The sequence below is a fragment of the Electrona antarctica genome (assembly GCF_951216825.1).
Source record: "Electrona antarctica genome assembly, chromosome: 8".
NCBI classification, from domain to species: domain Eukaryota; kingdom Metazoa; phylum Chordata; class Actinopteri; order Myctophiformes; family Myctophidae; genus Electrona; species Electrona antarctica.
In genome coordinates, this window is record NC_136789.1 from 16,937,293 (window position 1) to 16,957,823 (window position 20,531).

Here is a 20,531-nt window from a genome sequence, read left to right on the forward strand (position 1 = left end):
ATAAAGAGACAACTAGATAGTAGGAAACCAAGAGCCAAGGCAGTGACAAATATCTCCATAAAGACAGAGGACATTATTTGGATGCTATTCACCTTGCAGACATTTGTCTTCGTTTGCTGCATCAAAGTAATGATAACGGCTATGCAGTTGTCTGTATAGTGCAGTTTCTCTGTCTAAGTGGGGTGCTCCTCAGCGTTAATTTGTATAAATATGACGTCACGCTACGGTTAACCACAGAGAACCGCAACCACTCAAGTGTACACATGTATTTGTACAATAAATTGGCCATAACGCCCATTCCTAATGATAATGTACCAGTGTGACAGCGGCAGCCTGCTGTTTCTGAGTGTCGGTCTTTGTAATTATGTTGGTAATTGGCACTTGCTGTGCTTCTGTTGTGACTAGCTGTAAAGAGGAACAAAAGGCAGTGGAGGATGTTTTCATGCCCCTTGTGTTTGCGTAGTCCACCGATGACCCCTATACTCTTTGTGTTTGACCCCTATACTCTTTGTGTTTGTGTAGTCCTTGTGTTTGCGTAGTCCACCGATGACCCCTATACTCTTTGTGTTTGCGTAGTCCACCGATGACCCCTATACTCTTTGTGTTTGCGTAGTCCTTGTGTTTGCGTAGTCCACCGATGACCCCTATACTCTTTGCTCACGAGGAAGGTTTGGATATATGCCTCCTTATAATCCATACACATGGAGTCGCCTACCACTTAACGGTAATTTCACCTGACAGTGTGGAGTTCAAAGTGCGGATCACTGGCTTCCTTTAAAACAGGCCTGAAAATTCACCTTTCAGGAGGCCAAAGAGGGAGGTAACATTCACTTCCCCCTTAAACAGCTGATCACACCCCCCCTTTTTTCTTACTAAGTTTTATATTTAGTGATGATATAAATGCATTTATATCTCACGATTTTTGTAACCCTTTTTTTCACCCAGTGTAAATTGTCTAATGTAATCCTGTGCGCTACACTCCCTCTGCCAACCTGGGGAGAGCAACGGACTGACCTCATGCTTCCTTCAATGCATGAGGAGTCCAAGCCGCTTCTTATCACCTGACCTAATAGCAGCTTTTCAGTGCCTTCTGCCAGCTCTAGACGACATATTTGAATGCCAATTAGTTTTTTGTTTACAAAAAAAATAAATATATATATATATATATTTTTTTTTTTTTTGCATTATGTCAACGGTAGTGGGGGATTTTTCGATTAATTACGTCAATAACGTCAAGGGCAATAAGGGGGTTAAGATCTGGTCATCCCAGCTTAGTAAGAGGTTCAAACTAAGTAAAAATATTTAGGACGACCATCGATCCGATTCTATTCTATGGCTCAAAGACATGGACACTTTCAAAGAATTTAGAGAAACGGCTGGATGGCACTTACACCGCCTTCTAATGAGAGTGCAAGATCTCTCTTGGACTCTCGACTTCTCTAATATACGGCAACCTTCCATGTGTTTCTTCACTAGTCCGATCCAGACACACAATTTGCCGGCTACTGCTACAGAGCTGATCATGAGGTTATATCTTCCCCTTTTCTCTGGAATCCTGACCAGTGGGAGGCAGTATAGAGACCAGGATTACTGCATGTTTTTTGTGAGGGTACTGTACCTACCCTGGGAGACACGTGGAGAAAGGCTTTCACTTTTTTTTTACTAGTTGCCTAGTTTACTAGTCGACTAGTTGTTTAACTACCTATTATGTAATTTTTTTATTTTATTTTATTTTTTAATAGTATGTGTACATTTAAAAACTGTACATTGGTGACTATAATCTAGCATGCTAGCTGATCTTAAGGCCTACAAAAACGGGAGAAAAACAAACTTTTTATTATTATATATTTTTTTCTTATCAACTAGTCAACTAGTACCAACAAGGTCAATTAGTGGATTTACTAGTTGAATAGTCGACTAGTTGCTTAAAGCCCTGTAGGAGAACATGCAAACTCCACACAGAAAGGCCCTTCCAACCCCACCTAGGGTATGGGCACTGATTTAGTGATGATATTGAATCTTGTTATTATTTATGAATTGAATACATAGGACCTGAATGGAAGGACCAAGGTGTTTGACTGTACTACTCTGTCCCTCCCAGTTCTGCTCCTATAGGAGTTGCTAGTTAAAGTGCAGTTGACAGAGATCACCCTCCCTGCAGGCTCCCCACCAGCAGTGAAAGCTATCAATGATGTTTGTTGAAGTGCCCTGCGAAGCCACTATAGGCACCACGGAGGAATGAAACCCCCAGTTTCACGCATGCAACACGTCACTGTGAGCTTGTACTGTAGGCGTGCTATTTCCGGCGTGCGACAAAGTATACATCGACCTGTGTTTGCAGTTAATTTGACTTCTGCCTCCCAACCAACCCCATCCCCACCCACCCGCCTCTCTCGTCTGTCTCCCTCTCTTGTCTGCCTGTCTAGTCGTTAAATAGGGGATTATAACATGGTAATGAGAGCTGTCAGAGTGTTCCCGTGGTGATAATGGAGTTCAAAGGTGTATGACATCGTCTCGATCATAATGGAATTAAGCAAGACTGCGAGAGCAACAGACATGCAGGGAACAAGGTTGGGTTAGACGTTAGAGGAAGGGTGTTTTTCTATGTGGTGGGGGGAGGGATAGTTTAGAAAAAGGTTTGTGCAGTTATGGCAAATGTAATTTGTCCCCCATGCTAGGCTATATCATCACCCGGATTGAATTCCTCCTGGGAGCCACGTTAGCTGCTCTTCAGCACAAGTGAATTAATTGTTGTGGCCTTGAACGTGACAAGGATCATGACTGAGGAGGAGTTTGTGTATTTGTTTGGTTGTGACTAGGAGTGTGGGGGCTGAGGTTTCTGACATCATGTTTGTGGAATTGGTGTCATTCTGCCTGTAATGACTCGCCGTTAGACACCAGGTGTCAACTCCCCACCATGTGGGATCTTCACCATTTTATGATCTGGTATCAACTGGCATCTTGTAAAACTACATCTGAGGGCATTTCACCGATCAATATGGTAAAAGAAGCATAAAACTTCCCCTTCCCTGTCATAGTTTTTACTACCTGGCTTTAAAGATGGCTCCGTCCGTCACGGAATACGTAACAAGTTCATTTTAAAAGTAACGCTAAACAACACTGTTCTTGAGATATGTGAAAGATAGACATACAAGTCATACATACAGAGGTTCCTGGAATTTACACAGAAAGGTTTTATTCCTTCAGTGTGCAATCAATGGCACTAGAAATATTATTGGATTTTCCTTTACATCTTGCCCCATTAATGAGCTTGTTGGTCAGGTAAAACCACACAGCCCGGTCGTGTGTAAGGAGCAGCCTCTCTAGGGGCTGCTGCTAGTGAGGCTTTCAGACCTCTCTAGGTCAGGTAAAACCACACAGCCTGGTCGTGTGTAAGGAGCAGCATGTCTCTATAGGGGCTGCTGCTAGTGAGGCTTTCAGACCTCTCTAGGTCAGGTAAAAGCACACAGCCCGGTCGTGTGTAAGGAGCAGCATGTCTCTAGGGGCTGCTGCTAGTGAGGCTTTCAGACCGGTCGTGTGTAAGGAGCAGCATGTCTCTAGGGGCTGCTGCTAGTGAGGCTTTCAGACCGGTCGTGTGTAAGGAGCAGCATGTCTCTAGGGGTCGTGTGTAAGGAGCATCATGTCTCTAGGGGTCGTGTGTAAGGAGCAGCATGTCTCTAGGGGTCGTGTGTAAGGAGCAGCATGTCTCTAGGGATCGTGTGTAAGGAGCAGCATGTCTCTAGGGGCTGCTGTACGGTCGTGTGTAAGGAACAGCATGTCTCTAGGGGTCGTGTGTAAGGAGCAGCATGTCTCTAGGGGTCGTGTGTAAGGAGCAGCATGTCTCTAGGGGTTGTGTGTAAGGAACAGCATGTCTCTAGGGATCGTGTGTAAGGAGCAGCATGTCTCTAGGGGTCGTGTGTAAGGAGCAGCATGTCTCTAGGGGTCGTGTGTAAGGAGCAGCATGTCTCTAGGGGTCGTGTGTAAGGAGCAGCATGTCTCTAGGGGTCGTGTGTAAGGAGCAGCATGTCTCTAGGGGTCGTGTGTAAGGAGCAGCATGTCTCTAGGGGTCGTGTGTAAGGAGCAGCATGTCTCTAGGGGTCGTGTGTAAGGAGCAGCATGTCTCTAGGGGTCGTGTGTAAGGAGCAGCCTCTCTAGGGGTCGTGTGTAAGGAGCAGCATGTCTCTAGGGGTCGTGTGTAAGGAGCAGCATGTCTCTAGGGGTCGTGTGTAAGGAGCAGCATGTCTCTAGGGGTCGTGTGTAAGGAGCAGCATGTCTCTAGGGGTCGTGTGTAAGGAGCAGCCTCTCTAGGGGTCGTGTGTAAGGAGCAGCATGTCTCTAGGGGTCGTGTGTAAGGAGCAGCATGTCTCTAGGGGTCGTGTGTAAGGAGCAGCATGTCTCTAGGGGTCGTGTGTAAGGAGCAGCATGTCTCTAGGGGTCGTGTGTAAGGAGCAGCATGTCTCTAGGGGTCGTGTGTAAGGAGCAGCATGTCTCTAGGGGTCGTGTGTAAGGAGCAGCATGTCTCTAGGGGTCGTGTGTAAGGAGCAGCATGTCTCTAGGGGTCGTGTGTAAGGAGCAGCATGTCTCTAGGGGTCGTGTGTAAGGAGCAGCATGTCTCTAGGGGTCGTGTGTAAGGAGCAGCATGTCTCTAGGGGCTGCTGCTAGTGAGGCTTTCAGACCTCTCTAGGTCTTTGTTTATTTGGTTATTTATGCGGATCCCCATTAGCTGATCCTGTAACGTCAGCTAGTCTTCCTGGGGTCCAAGACATTAATATACCTTAAATATTAAATTACCACCCAGTGCCAGCTACCGCCCGCATTTACTTACCTTTTAAGTACTCACAGAATATTCATCTTCACTACGATCGCAACCCTGATCATTGATAATCAGAGAGCCGTTTGCTGTGCGTTCGCATTTCTTTTCTTTCTTTTTCCCCCGACTTTGCGGGGCGTGCATTGAAGCACATCAGTTGAGATGAGACACGAGACAGCAGTGTGCATTCTGGTGAGACTGTATTGTATATTATTGAACTGGGTCCAGGACTGGAGTGACAGACGTAAACAACATGTAGCCTACAGTAAGTAACTTCTCTTCGCTCCCCGGACGCCCCAGCTGCCTGCTGCTTGGGCAATGGGGCATACCATTACAAGGGGACGAGGGGGGGTTCCACCGGCGGCTGTTACTAATTTGCTGGCCCAAATTGATTCGCATTTTGCTCAGACTTTATTTTGCTATACAATTTTCGATAAGGTTGAGTATTATTTTGCAAAATAAAATAAAATCGCAGAGAAAATAGCCTATAATAAACGTATTCAGCGATGGACTCATCCAATCCACAATTGCCGATATAATCGTATCGTCACCCAAACGCTTTAAAAAATATGTACGTCAAATCATGTCCTTGACAGGGAACAACAATAGAAAATATTACAATCACAGTGTATCACAATTTTTTTTTTTTAAATACTAAAAACAACGACGAAAAGGTTGAGTAAAGATGCCTGAAGGTCTAGTTATGACCGAAACGTTGCTTGAATAAAATTGTTCCTATTGTGCAGACGGTGTGCGGGTCTCTTTGTTCTTCTTCTCCATGTTGATCCTTGCCTAAGCACCCGTCTCTGAGCCGATCAGGTGTGCATGAGACTGTCGTTCCGTACAAAAGTCAAGTATCGCATAAAAAGACCATCAGGGATACAACGGATTTAACAGAGGTTGCACTATCAATCTGTAGAAAGATGTTATTGTGTGATGCTATTGTTTGTTTCATCGACATACTCTCAATTAGATGGACATGTATCTCTCTCCCTAGATGTGATTGGCGTGTGCAGGACTGTTGAGGAGGTGTCTCGAATCACCACTAAGACGGGCAGAGAGGTCTCCAAGAGAGAACTCAGCCTGATGGACTCCAGCGAGAGGGAGGTGCGAGTCACCTTGTGGGGAGAGCAGGTGAGAACCGCAAAGTCAGTGGCACACAGCACCATCAGGCTTCTTGAAGTGTACTATTTATTATTAATGTACAATTAATATGCTATTTATCTTCACCGTCTACTTACTACTGTTGTTCTCGCTGCTTCATGTTGAGGGACCGAAACCAAATAGTTTAACTCTTGTGTACTACATAGTCGCACAGACTACGTATCAAAGTAGTGACTACAGCGTGGAAAGAGGCGTTCATGGGAAACTATGGACATATGCATTTATTTACCCAGCAAACCTGAACAAGACGGACCACCTAACGGCTCCTCCCACAGTCCAATCATCAGAGCCATCTGGCCAGTGAAGTTGTAAAAGTCATTTCCTCTCCTCCAGTGGGGGGGGGGCAGAAAATAACCCTGTTTCCCTGAGCCAAGCCTCCAAAAACTACAAAGAAAGATCTATAAATTAGAAGAAAAATAATTAAGAAGCAGTGAAAATAGGCTCATAACGTGGCGCGAAGCGGCGCGTTGTGAGCTTGCAGATCTGCTATTTTCATTATTTTGGGTCCCGGGCAAACGTTTTGGGTCTCGGGCTAAATAGTTTGGGAACCACTGGTATAGGTGAACGCTCTCTCCGCCCCGCGTGTGACCACTCGGCTGCCAGCTGTGTTGTAGGCAGCCTCCATTCCATCTTCCCATGGAAGAGTCCTCGTACAGCCGTAATGACCGTCCTGGTCCAAGTGGACCAGAGCACCATATCTGGCCGTAGGGGAGGAGGTCGTGGTGAACTCTTGAGGGATTAACTGCGGACCGGTAGTCGAGGTCTGCTCTTCGCGCTGCACTCACCTCCGGGTGACAGAAGAAGGGGCCACGCCCCTGCGCTTCTGCTCTCGACACCCACAAAACCTGGACAACACCATGTGAAGCATACACACACACACACACACACTGCACAAAGGTGTGCATGTACGCAGACACAGATAACACACAGAGAAGCTCACATACGCCCGGCTACACACCGAGCCCATATGCATATAGACACAAAGATCACAGCCATTCTGCTCGCCCCCGGCTTTCTCCATCACGGCCAGATGGATTTGTGCTTGCACCGCAAAAGCATCGAAAGCCATTAATCCGCGTGCGTTCGTGTGTATGGTACGTGCGCGCATTCTCGCGGGTGTTGTGACGTGTTTGTGTCGGGTGTGTTTGGGTTTTCTGGACTGTAAAATCCCAATCAGCCGATTCAACCCTGTGTCCTTCAGGAGGCCTTTTGGGGACCAGTGCGTCTGCTGCATGTTTGCATTGGCAGACGATTGGGAGGCTGACGTGCTGAGGGTTTTGATACTGAATTCGGTGTGCCCTGCCCCTTTGTGGGGGAAAAAAAGAAATAATCGGCAATATGTAGATATTATAGATTTTGTCGCTGTTGTGCAGAAACCTTGTATCTCCATATTTTAACATTTTGTGTTTCCGTAAATCAATGCCCTACTTCGATTCATTATGCAAAAGTCAGTGCATCACAAAAGTAGTGAAATAGTCGATCAACTAGCTCACAACTTGTTGCATTAAATAATAATCTTTTATTGTCCCGAAGGATATTCGTCTTCACAGGTCTGTTCAAACACCCACATCAAAGCACACAGCACCATGAGATCCCCACTGTATACAGAACCATCCTATCGGCTTGGCAGTTTGTTTAATGCCACAATGGCTGAGGGGACAAAACTACTACTCCTCCTACTAAAAAGGACCTTTTTCCATTGCATGTTTCTGTCCAGATGGCATGAGGTTAACAAAGTGATACAGGGTAATTTGATATTGTAAGTGCTAACCGTGTGATGGCCTTATTGTTCATATCAGAATGTGTGGGTGCTTTAAGGCCGATTATCTTGGAAGCAACATGGGTAATTCTGAAAAGTTTGTTTCTGTTTGGGCATGGACAATATGCAGAACAGTAATTGGGATGCGTTGTGCAGATCTGGTATTTCTACCATTTTCCCCCAGATTTTGGAAGCGAAAGTGAGAGCGAAAGTCAACTGTCGCAACATGTCAAAAAAGTCAAATAATGGTCTATATACTATAGTATTTTATATTGGTCAAACCGATAAATTGGTCAGGCTGTAGTAGGACTCTGGCCCATCCCTACAAGTCACAGACGCAGAGTTGACAGAAGCGCACAACACCATGACCATTTGTGTCGCGGCATCTTGCCTTTCCTTCCCGTCGTCTGTTATTGACTCCTGTTCACTTCCTCACCAGGCAGAGACGTTCGATGGCTCTTCCCAGCCCGTGGTAGCTGTCAAAGCAGCTCGCCTGTCAGACTTTGGTGGCCGATCTCTCTCTGCGTTGTTCAGCTCGACGATCATGGTCAACCCAGATATACCAGAGGCCGTTAGCCTTAGGGGATGGTGAGACACACACACACACACACGCACACACGCACACACACACACACACACACACACACACACACACAATATTGCTGCTATCAACACATGAATACCTCTATATATTCTGTACATGCAAGTACAGTGTGCACAACAGATGCTCTCTGTCTATCTCTCTCCCTCTCCCTCTCTCTCTCTCTCGATCCCACTTTCACACATACACTATAGCCACACACCACACTGCATATATCGACAGTATGGGTGATGCTCATGCATACTTACAAAAGTACATAGAGATTCATGGCATGCATAATGGAGGTATTTTTACACACGTTCTTCACGCGAAGCCATGCGCAGTGAACAAATGCACAAACCGTTCACACACAACACCATCGACAGACAGAAGGTTTATATCGCCACGCTGCTGACAAACATGCATGCAAAGATAGGCTGTATCACCCATACCTGCATACACAATACACGCAGCACTACAATACAGACTGACTCTCTCTCTCTCTCTCTCTCTCACACACACACACACACACACACACACACATACACACTCTACGTACAGCAGTGGTTATCAACCTGTGGGTCGGTACCCCCAGAGGTGGTCCCCACATGATTTCTGGGGAGTCCCCAGATGTCTTTACATTTTTAATATCTCGAAAAAAGAAAGGAACAGACCATTACTGTAGCAATAGTAATCAACAAACTATGCTATAAAAACTATTCAAATATTGGCCAAATTGTATAAGAAAGAGGCAAACATTTAGAAAATAACTGATCTACAAGCTCGTTGTGAGCTTGGTGATCTGCTATTTTCACAATATCTACATGGGTAACCGAGTCAAAATGAATTTAATACCTTAACTCCTACAATTCCAGTTGCTTATCAGGGTGGGGGTGGGGCGTCCTATCAGGGTGGGGGGTGGGGTGTCCAGTTCAAATGGGATTATTTTTGGGGGGGGTCACGAACTGAAAAGGTGGAAAACCACCGCACTACAGCACATGCAACACGACGAGTGTGCACGAGTCAGTCACGTGTACTGTAGAGAAGCAACATGCCTGCTCATACTCCTCTGGGACCAGGCAGAGAATAAAGAGAGCAAGGATATTTCTGGATTCCAACACATTATCTGTTACCACACACACACAACACACGCGCACGCACACACACGCACACACACACACACACACACACACACACACACACACACACACACACACACACACACACACACAGGCTCATCATACTGGATTCTTATTAGCAGCTCCCGTAGAGGGATTGGAGTTGGTGATTCATGTGCTCATTAAAGCTGTTCCCAAGTCCACCACTTAAATAGGAATACACATTTTCAGTCTGAGCACACGGCTTAACGGGCGATACATGCTTGTGAGCCATGTGACTTGTCAGAGCCGTACCGAGCAAGTAATACTATTCTTAGGGATGGTATTTGCGTCAGAGCTCATAGGTTTAGGCTTTGTGTCTCTCGCCGAAAATAGCCACTGCATTGCGACGCGTTTTGAGATTGTAGTTTGGCTATTTTGGGAAATGCTGTACAAGTGGAGTATAAAGTAAAGTCCCACTTTCCCAAAAATGTATTTTCACCTGTGAGCTTTAACACGTAAAATTCAGACTAGCACTCACTGAAAACTGGCACTCACTCTAGCTGCTTCAACGCGTGGCTCTGTGTGCCCCCCAATGACGTCATGTGGCAGCCATGTCTATGGACTTTTTATGGAACTTTTTATTCAGTATAAACTTTTTTGCCCAAGTCAATGGTAAAATTGTCCTATTACACAAACATTTGGCAGCCCCCCTCTAATAACCATGTGGACTCCCTAGAGTAGACCCATCTAATAATATGATTTGTAATTAAAAATCACACCTGTACTGTACTGTACTGTACTGTACTGTACTGTACTGTACTGTACTGTACTGTACTGTACTGTACTGTACTGTACTGTACTGTACTGTACTGTACTGTGTGGGGGTCCCCAGGGGGCCCCGGAACATCCAGACCCCCCCGAGCCGACCCACAGGAGCGTGCCCAGGGTGCCGGCCCGGTTGCGGCGAGCCGACCCATATCTGAAATGGTAGAGAAATGACAGAGTTACCGTGTGGGGGACCCCATCATGCACCTGTGCACAGTGTGAAGCCCAACAGCGCCACTTTGTCAACTCTAGACAGACAGACACACATTGCTGTTCCGTGGAGTGGCTGCACCACTCAACTGTACAATAACCAGCAGACACTTTGTTTTCTTCCAGAATTCTATGAGTTGGCTTGATAGACAGAGATGCAGAGCCTACTAACCTACAGTAAAACAAATTCATTGCTTTGAATTGAAATGTAATGGATTTAAATGTTGTTGTTTTTTGGCTTTCGCCTTTATTTTATATTGTTTATGGAGGGACAGACAGTAGGCTGACAGGAAATGGGGAGAGAGATGGGGGAGTGACATGCAGTAAAGGCCGTCGGGATCGGGAGTCGAACCCGCGGCACATTGCCTGCCAAGGTGCCTGGACCGCTGAGCCACGGCCCAGGCCAATGTAATGGATGTTTAGTACATGTTTTGGGAAATTAACAGGGGCTTTAATAAAATATTGTGTTGAATCACCTCGTATCGCACCGAATCAGATCATATTGCATTTTATCTATAATAAAATCGGGATTAAATCGTTCTCAAATCACATCATGAACATGGGTGTATCGCATCTTATCGGCAGGGGGCTTCAATGCATCGTTAAAGTATCGCATGGCTGCCAGTGTATCGAGATGAGTATCGAATCGGCCTTGGTGAAGGAGACTCACACTGTGTGTGTGTGTGTGTGTGTGTGTGTGTGTGTGTGTGTGTGTGTGTGTGTGTGTGTGTGTGTGTGTGTGTGTGTGTGTGTGTGTGTGTGTGTGTGTGTGTGTGTGTGTGTGTGTGTGTGTGTGTGTGTGTGTGTGTGGGGCGCGCTGTGGCTGCAGGGCTCCAGCTTTAATCTGAGTGTTATTAGTCTGGTCAATATATTGTCTCATCCTGACATTTCAAAGGACCAAACTGCAGGCTTTCATCCCTTCTTCCATGCTTCTCCAATCCCCTCACCTTTTCTCCCTCTCTCTTCTTACTCACTGATCTCTGCCGACACTTTGGCCTCGCTCCAGTTTACATGCTGACAGTCAGCTACCCACACAATGAATGACAATGAAGATCATTCATGAATTTCAATATCAAGAACCAAGAGCGAGAGCGAGAGAGCAGGTGGGAAATTGGAAATGCTCTCGCTGCTCTTTTATTTGTTTTTCAGGTGTCTCAACTCCAGCTCTCGTGGGCGATACAGTGCATTGTGGAATATGTTTTGGCCTGGCTCACATGCATAATTGAAATCCTTAATCAGTGTGGACGATGCCTTGATTAGATTTTGTACTGCTGAACCAAAATGCTGAGCGGAAAGCCTGACTTATGCTTTGCCATGCGTTGGTGTCGCTCGGCGAAGGGAGCCGATCTACAAGCTCACCCGTGACACCTGGTGAGCTTGTACTGTAGATGGGCTGTTTTCATCCAGTGACACTGTCGCACAACAGTATAAACTAGAAAAAGTGCCCTTCTGGGCACAGGTCTCCACCAGGAGGATAGGACTGTGTGAGATGTTTGGCAAAATGTTTAGGAGTAATATAAACATGTTTTGTTTTGATGGCAATTGGATGATTTGAGGCATTTTGTTCCAAAAATGTGTTTTGCAAAAATCAACCTGTTGGTGGCGCTATAACAGGCCAATGTGAAAAGGGTGGGATATATTCCTCAGCCTAGTAAGAAAATGTGTGAAAGATTTCACGTAAATTGCATGCTGCGTTCATGATTTGAGGCTTTTGTTCAAAACGGGGCAATCTTGCAAACTGCGAAAGCCAATTATAGCCAATTAGGATGGAATATGAAATATTGGACAGATACGACTTGAGCACATGACCATAGAGATACTGTGTAACGATCTGTGAGATTTTTTAACAGAATCTGGAGGAGTAATATCAAAAAATGTGTTTTACAAAAGTCGGCCTCCTGGTGGCGCTATAAAAGGCAGATGCGGAAAATGCAGGTCAAAGGTTTGTCCTTGGCCTCTAGTGAGTGTGCATGCAACATTTCACGCAGATTGGTGCAGTTTTAGGTAAAACATGTGAAAAGCTGCCTCATGGTGGCGCTATAACAGGCCGTTCTGGAAAATGCGGGGCAGAGGTTCATCGTTGGCATCCAGGGAGTGTGTGTGCAAAGTTTGGCATCGACCGGGTTAACGGTGCCGGAGATTAGCTGGTAACGGACGGACGGAAGGACACACACACGGACGGAGTGCAAAACATACTCTCTCCCCATGCCTTCGGCCTGGTGGAGACAATTAAGCAGAAGTATATCCAATGCAGCTGTAAAGAGGGGATGGATGGATGGACTGACTAGCTAGACGAGTAGGTAAAGAAAGACGAGAGATGTGTGTTCACATGCATCACAATCCGTATCACACAAGCGCATTATTCACCAAAGGCTGCGCTATGACACTGTGCAGCTCTATAAGGGAACATATAAATACATATTGTGGATGAAAGTTAATACATGATATGGCACTACTCCTAGTCTCAGTAACCAGTAGTATCAAGGGACATATCTTATCCCTTCTACACAGGAGAAAATCACGTATATAAATGCAACGCATGCACATACAAACATGCACAAATACCCTTACATTTGCACACTCTATCTCTCTCTCTCTCTCTCTCCCTCACCGAAGGCTGAATAATGTATTTCACAATGTCATGTGTCCGTGTTACGTGTGTTGATTTGTTCCAGGTATGACAGGGAAGGCCATGCCCTAAGCAGCCAATCCTTGACACAAACCCGGTCATCGGGGGGCATATCGAAGGTCAACTGGAGATTCCTGAGCGACGTGAAGGATGGACCTGGTCAGGGACAAGTGGTAAATGACCACACACTTACCTGTTCATTTCATACATTTACTCACATTGATTTACACACATTAATTAATAAGCGCTCAATCTTCAGAATCAAAATTCCTTTGATAATTCTGATCAAACAAGGTATTTTCTTTAGGCGTTTTCTTTAGTAACTACTAGTGCTGTGACACGTAGTAAATCCTAGTAAAATATAATTTATTTACAGTTTTTGTCTTCCTTCCTCAAACCCGTTTGGAGCCCCGGCTGCATTCAGGATTTACTGTTGCAGCCAGTAGTCTTTCCAGAGTGACTTACAAAGTGCAAGATCGAATTAAGTGACATGAACCCTAGTTAATGGGAGTGCAAAGAAATCACTTTGTGTTTAGGATACCAGGAAATCGTCAAACCTAGCATCTGTCTAAACCAGGCGTTCTCAACGTTTTTGGCCGGGGACCCCCGGAAAGGCTTTGGCAATGTCTCTGGACCCCCGCCCCCTCCCAACCCCCAATATAAATTGACTGCTACAATAACCTTAATAATAGAGACAATACACCATAAATAAATACTGAAACCAGATATAATCATTAGGAATGTGTATGCATCTATGTGTACCATGTAAACTCTAAATTTTCGATTTTCCATCCATTCAGTTGGGGAAAAAAATAAAATAAAAAATAATAATTTGGGGACCCCCCCAAAATAATTTGGCGACCCCCCGAGGGGTCGCGACCCACGGGTTGAGAACCCCTGGTCTAAACAACATGCCATCTAAATAACATACCTAGCGTTTGTGGGCGTACAGACGGTACATGTCTAACCAGCCTAATATAGTAGAAAGAAACCCAACTTGCATCTGCATAGAATAACTAACATCTATCACAGGCATCTATCTAAGGTTTGAGGTAGATTCTGAAGAGTTGAGCTTTCAGACTGCAGCGGAAAACGGACTGACAGTCCTGACTGAGAGCCAACTGAGAGGTCATTCCACGTTGAAATTGGGGGGAATTTATTGAAAATCATTTGAAATAATGATTTAAGTATGTGGGAATGCCCTTGATTTCCTTGTAGGTCAATCAAGACAAGGTCAATCAACACAACAGAATCCAGGTGTTCAATTTAACTCTGGACGCTGGATTAAAGTCCTAACACACCAGGAGTGTGATAAAAAACAAATAAATGCATTGCAGAAAATTGTTTCATACAGATTTATGCTTTTTTTTAAATTCACGGTAATACATCAACCTAGTTCCAGATTAAACTGGGTACTGGGTACTACATAATATTCGCTTGTAGATATACTCAGTCATGACACAAACAATACTAAAGGAAAAAAAAAGATATGTTCGGACAAATTAATCAGAAGAAAAGAACATCCAAACGTGTAATGTCCTTTACATTATACCGTAAAATGTTAATTAAACATTAACATTTAAATGAACGCTTCAGATTTTACAATGGTATGTGACACTCACAAGAGAACACTACACTACAGCTTATTTGTTGGGTTTTTATCTCCATTCAATCTAGCTCATCTGGGTCTGTTTTTCATTCTTTACCCGTAAGCGCTTGCTAATTAACGTAGTTTCTAATAAAAAAATATAATTACGTGACCGAGGCGGAGGATGCCTGTGGGGCTTTTAACACTACCAGAAGGGAAGAAGTCTGGACAGAGTGAGTGGAAGAGATCGAGAAATTGAGGGTGGGGGTGGAGGTGGAGGGTGGGGGTGGAGTTTGCATCTAGATCCTTGAGTGTGGGTTGTTACATAGTACAGTCCATTTATAACCCCATTTACTGTATTGAAATTAACAGAGGTTTTAATGTGTTAAGTGTGTGTCAAACCATAATGAACTGTTTTAAAGCTGTGCTCAAGCAGGGATGGAAATGAGGCCATTTAGAAAAGAGGGCGGGGGGGATCTGGGGTGACTCGGAGAGAGATGAGCAGGGAGGGGCGGCTGAGACAGGAAGACTGCAGGGGACAGACATGAGGAAAGGTTTTGACAGGTGAGAGGGTGTAAATAATTGAGGCTATAAGGTTCTCTTCTCCACTTCTTTCTTCACCTTGCCCTCCCATTTTGCCTCCCGACGAACCAGGTTTATTCACAGCTCATAACTAAAGCTTTGATGATCGCGGTTACAAACTATGTTTTGGGTGAATTCAATAACGATCGCGGGACACGTGACGCAGCCGGATTGTACTTCCGGTTCACGGTCCAGGAGTTAATGGTCTTCAAAATAAGACTTCCGGCTGAAAAGGCCTTGGCAAGGGGAGAACAGGGGGAGAAATGAGTCTGGCAGGCAATGAGTTGTCTCTGTTACACACACGCACATGCACGCAGAGACCCGATACATGCGTACTGTGCACGCGTGCGTGCGTGCATTGTGAGAAGTATTTTAAGCCCATGCAATGTGTGCCAGCAATGTGAATGGGATTCTCACTTCATCACCACCACACACCAAATTTAATTGCATTTGGGTGCCAGAGAGTGGCACAGGGATTTACTGTGATGAGAATGCTAACCATTTTTAAAATGTATTACGCACACTTCTTTGTACCGGTATGTGTGTGCGTGAGTTTGTTATTTGGGTAGTGTGTATCTTTGTTAGTGCGCACACACACACACACACACACACACACACACTCTTGTGTAGAGGCCAGGGTTGAGGTGCATGCACGTGCACGGCTAGTTTTGCATGTGATGCTTTTTCCTTTTGGCTCTCCTCAGTGTACTTAAGGTTAAGACTTTGCCCAAGGGCCTTGTATGACAGAAGATAGGGACAGAGAGAGAGAGAGGGAGGCATAATGGAATCTCCGTAGTGTGCATCCCTCTCTCTGACCCGCAGCCTCTACCATCTGTACTATTGTTTGCATTTGCCCACATCACAACATCGTCATTGCTGACCACTTAAACCCCACATGGGTAACTGGAGTCCCTCGGGGCTCAATACTAGTGTATTTTCAGTTTTTCTGTTATTGTGGGGAAAGCGTTACAGTAGCTGAAAATAGCCGATGCGATCGGCTATTTTCAGCGAATGCTTTCCTCACAAACCCCAGCATCGGGCTGGGGTTCAAGTGGCTTTAATTGTCTCCACCAGGCCGAAGGCATGGGGAGAGAGTATGTTTTGCACTCCGTCCGTGTGTGTGTCCGTCCTTCCGTCCGTCTGTGAACAGCTAATCTCCGGCACCGTTAACCCGGTCGATGCCACACTTTGCACACACACTCCCTGGATGCCAACGATGAACCTCTGCCCCACATTTTCCAGAACGGCCTGTTATAGCGCCACCATGAGGCAGCTTTTCACATTTTTTACCTAAAACTGCACCGATCTGCGTGAAACGTTGCATGCACACTCCCTAGAGGCCAAGGACAAACCTTTGACCTGCATTTTCCGCATCTGCCTTTTATAGCGCCACCAGGAGGCCGACTTTTGTAAAACACATTTTTTTATATCACTCCTCCAGATTCTGTCCAAAAATCTCACAAATCGTTACACAGTATCTCTATGGTCATGTGTTCAAGTCGGATCTGTCCGATATTTCATATTCCATCCTAATTGGCTATAATTGGCTTTCACAGTTTGCAAGATTGCCCCGTTTTGAACAAAAGCCATCAAATCATGAACGCAGCATGCAATTTACGTGAAATCTTTCACACATTTTCTTACAAGGCTGAGGAATATATCCCACCCTTTTCACATTGGCCTGTTATAGCGCCACCAACAGGTTGATTTTTGCTAAACACATTTTTGGAACAAAATGCCTCAAATCATCCAATTGCCATCAAAGGTGTATGAAGTAATGGCACCCTTTTCACATTGGCCTATTATAGCGCCACCAGGAGGCCACAACCTGACCTGGCTTGGTGGAGACCCGTGCCCCGAGGGGCACTTTTTCTAGTTTAACTTTGAGTTTGTACATGTAACCAATATTGCATTTGTGCAAACTCAGTTTTACATGAACACAGCATTTTACTACGTAACAAGGCTCATGCATCAACGTCTCTCTCTCTCTCTATTCCGCCTACAGCCACCCTGCCTCTACCCGTCACCCATCGCGTTCCCACCTTGCCAGCCTTCCAGCAAACCGATCTGGCCAGGTCTGTGCAAGATCTGATGAGGCAGGCAGGCGGAAACACGGTGGGGAAGGGAGTTGGAGAGGGCTGTTGCCGATGGGCAAAAGTCTCCTAATTAAAAAGTAAACCCCTCTTGGACTGCGTTTCTTTTGGAGGGAAGGTTTGTTGTGACTGTGGGTAAATGGGATGGATGGATTTGAGGTTGTGAATCAGCATTGGCAATACTTTGCTTCTGTGACCTTCTGTCATTCAGACACACGGAAGCAGGCACCTCAAAAGAGACGGGAAAGAAGCTGCCGCGTTTACACCGTCACTGCCACAGATTTAGATTACTTTATTTGCATAAGCCTTTTTATACAAGGATAAAAAATGAGGCCGACATGCTACCGCTTCATCTTTGTAGGATTGTTTTTTTCATTCATTTATTTTTTCCATTCCCAGCAATGATACGAAGGAAATATTGTATTGCTTCCCATTCTGTTTATTATGTCTTATTTTAAGGATCTTCTACAACTTGCTAATTCCACCATTTAACTATCAATGTGCAAGGTGCAAGGGCTCTTATAAGAAACACAGCCCTCACACCTACGTCGCACCACCGTATACGATCTGAGTCATAGGCCCTATGAGCAGGTCCTGGCTGGAAACAAGTTCTTGATCTTAGCCCAGATACCCTGGGTAAATATAGTAATCATTTAATTTAATTTCATTTCCCTGTCCAGACGGAGATGTTTTTACAAGTTTTTAATCGTATTGCCGTTTCGTCCACACGGACCGAATATGCTCATTTTTGAAACCCAGGTCCCAGAGTGAACAGATCTGAAGACGCAACCGTTGCGTCTCCGTGTGTACAACAAATACGCGTCTTTCCTGAACCGATGACGCCGTAGTGTTGATGAAGTTAGATCGCTAATTTCACCACCGTCTGAATAGCTCTTGGTTGCTAAGCATTCGATAAACAGGAAATGGTCCATCAGTGAAAAAGTTCCCCTTCGTCCACTTCAATGTTAACTGACTTTTTAAAACCCATTTGTCAGATTATTTTCCCAGATTGCGTTTTTTTTTTCGACTTTATTTTATATATTTTTATAGAGGGACAGACAGTAGGCTGACAGGAAATGGGGGAGAGAGATGGGGGGGTGACATGCAGTAAAGGCCGTCGGGATCGGGAGTCGAACTCGCGGCACACTGCCAGACTTGGACTACCAGCCAAGGTGCCTGGACCGCTGAGCCACAGCCCAGGCCCAGATTGCGTTTTTGATCAAAATAATCTTTATTTAATGCTCATAACTAAAGCGTTGCTGGTCGCAGTTAAAAACAAATTTTTCGGGTGAATTATAAAAAGATTGCGGCTAACATAGCCTAGACATTTTTACTTCTGGTTCTAGGCCCATGAGTTGTTGGTCTTCAAAATAAAGGTTTTCTCTGAAAAGACTTAAATGAGTTAAATAGGGACCTCTGAGTAAAATGAATACTAGTCCAGATGTTTATGTGTAAAGGATGGTGCTAGATTTTGGCCTGAATCCTGCAGAGTTCCTTTGATAGATTTATTTAGGCCAACATTACTAATGAATGAGTCTGGCCGCGGTCTAGCTTGAAGTTGTTCTTTAAGGTGCTTTCCATCAGATTTATTTTTAACTGACTCCAGTTTTGACAGCAATTTACCACATTCATATGCCTCTGTGTTCCAGTCAATCTATGGACAATTTCTCAATAATAATAACTAAATAATAATTAGGGCTCTAACGATTACAAATTTAAGTTGACAATTAATTGTCACACAAATAATTGCGATAAATGTTTTAATTGTTTGTTTTTTGCATTGAACATTGGAACGTTAATAAGAAATTACACAGGGCAGATATGACAAATTGAAATAACTATATAAAGAATTCACTGACACATTTAATCTTTTTTTATCATTTTTTCTTTGCAAAGAAGTTACAAAATAGCGTAAATAGTTTATCTACAAGCTTACAACGTGTCAAAAAGTTGCTTTTCAAAACAAGGTTACAAAGTGATTTACTAAATAAGATAAAAGCAACAGAATATATAAAAGGTCCAAAGTAAACCCTTCTATACTATCCTACTGTAAAATGAGGACACCTCTGTCTGTCCTTCCTTTCTCTGTTCTGTCCTACATTTTCTCTCTGCAGTGGGTTGACCAATCGATCTGAACTTGCACAATGCACATGGTCATAGAGCACCACTGGTATGAAGTATATGAAGGGAAGGGAGTGAGGAAGCTCTTTCAGTTTTCACAAACTTAAGCTGTTCATCCACATTTTTGTGAACTCTCACTCAATTAAGACGGCTGTGGGTGGAAAGGCCCTCATCCCTTTTTCGCCTCAGTGGGTTCAATCGATCTGAAATTGCACACGGGAATTGACCATTGGCATATGCAGGGAGTGAGAAAGATGATTCTTTACTTTTCTCAAATTTAAGCTGTTTATTCGAATCTCTGTGAGCACTCACTTTAAGCTGTTTATTAGCGTTTCTGTGAACTCTCACTCAATTAAGATTTGCTGTGTGTGGAGTTGGGGTAGCAGTGCCAGGGTTAATTGATCGGCAGGTGTTTCCGATTGTCTAATTGCGCTATCCTCTTTATACTCTAGTAGCATGCTGTACCTGGGCTCAGGGCTACACACACACAACACACAACACTAGAGAAAATGTCAGCAGGAAGAGAGCTGGATCAATGATGCAAAGTTATTAAAGGACTTTGATTTAAACGATTAGCAAGCAGCACACCCAGAAAGGCAGGACTATGCATAGACTATTTTGACTTGGTGCACCAATTTTGTTAACCTGACTTCAGCCCTTGAATCGCTAGCCACACCCATTTAAAAATATATATTAAAATTCAGGCCGAGTGTCAGGCTACCAATATGTATGTGTGTTCAGTAAAGCACACAAGCTGTAATTATAAAACGGTGTCATTGTGCCGGCAACAACCCACAGTACAGCTGCAGTACAGCTAATTTATTCTAATCTTTTGCTGTGGGATCTGTAGTAGTGCCAGTTGCAATCTCAAGAGATTGAGTGCGAGCATTGACTGGTAAGGACTAGTAAATATACTATACCATATTTATTACATTATAAACATCAAATGAAAACAAGTAAATAAATGGAATGAAATAGAATAAACGTAGATAAACAAGGACTAGGAATCAAGCCGGATGGCTTACCCAGGGCCATAAGTTGCACTAACTAGATCTACAAGCTAAACAAAT

The 20,531-nt window shown here is 44.5% G+C and overlaps 1 protein-coding gene across 1 annotated transcript in view; it reads left to right on the top strand.

The window, feature by feature from the left end:
• LOC306928557 (replication protein A 70 kDa DNA-binding subunit-like) overlaps positions 1–20,531 on the top strand; it is a 66,813-nt gene that overhangs the window by 33,058 nt on the left and 13,224 nt on the right. Inside the window, exons 11-13 of the mRNA XM_079508789.1 lie at positions 5,808–5,944; positions 8,173–8,321; positions 13,124–13,250. Of these exons, the coding sequence (XP_079364915.1) occupies positions 5,808–5,944; positions 8,173–8,321; positions 13,124–13,250 (413 nt within the window). The remainder of the gene's footprint in view (positions 1–5,807; positions 5,945–8,172; positions 8,322–13,123; positions 13,251–20,531) is intronic.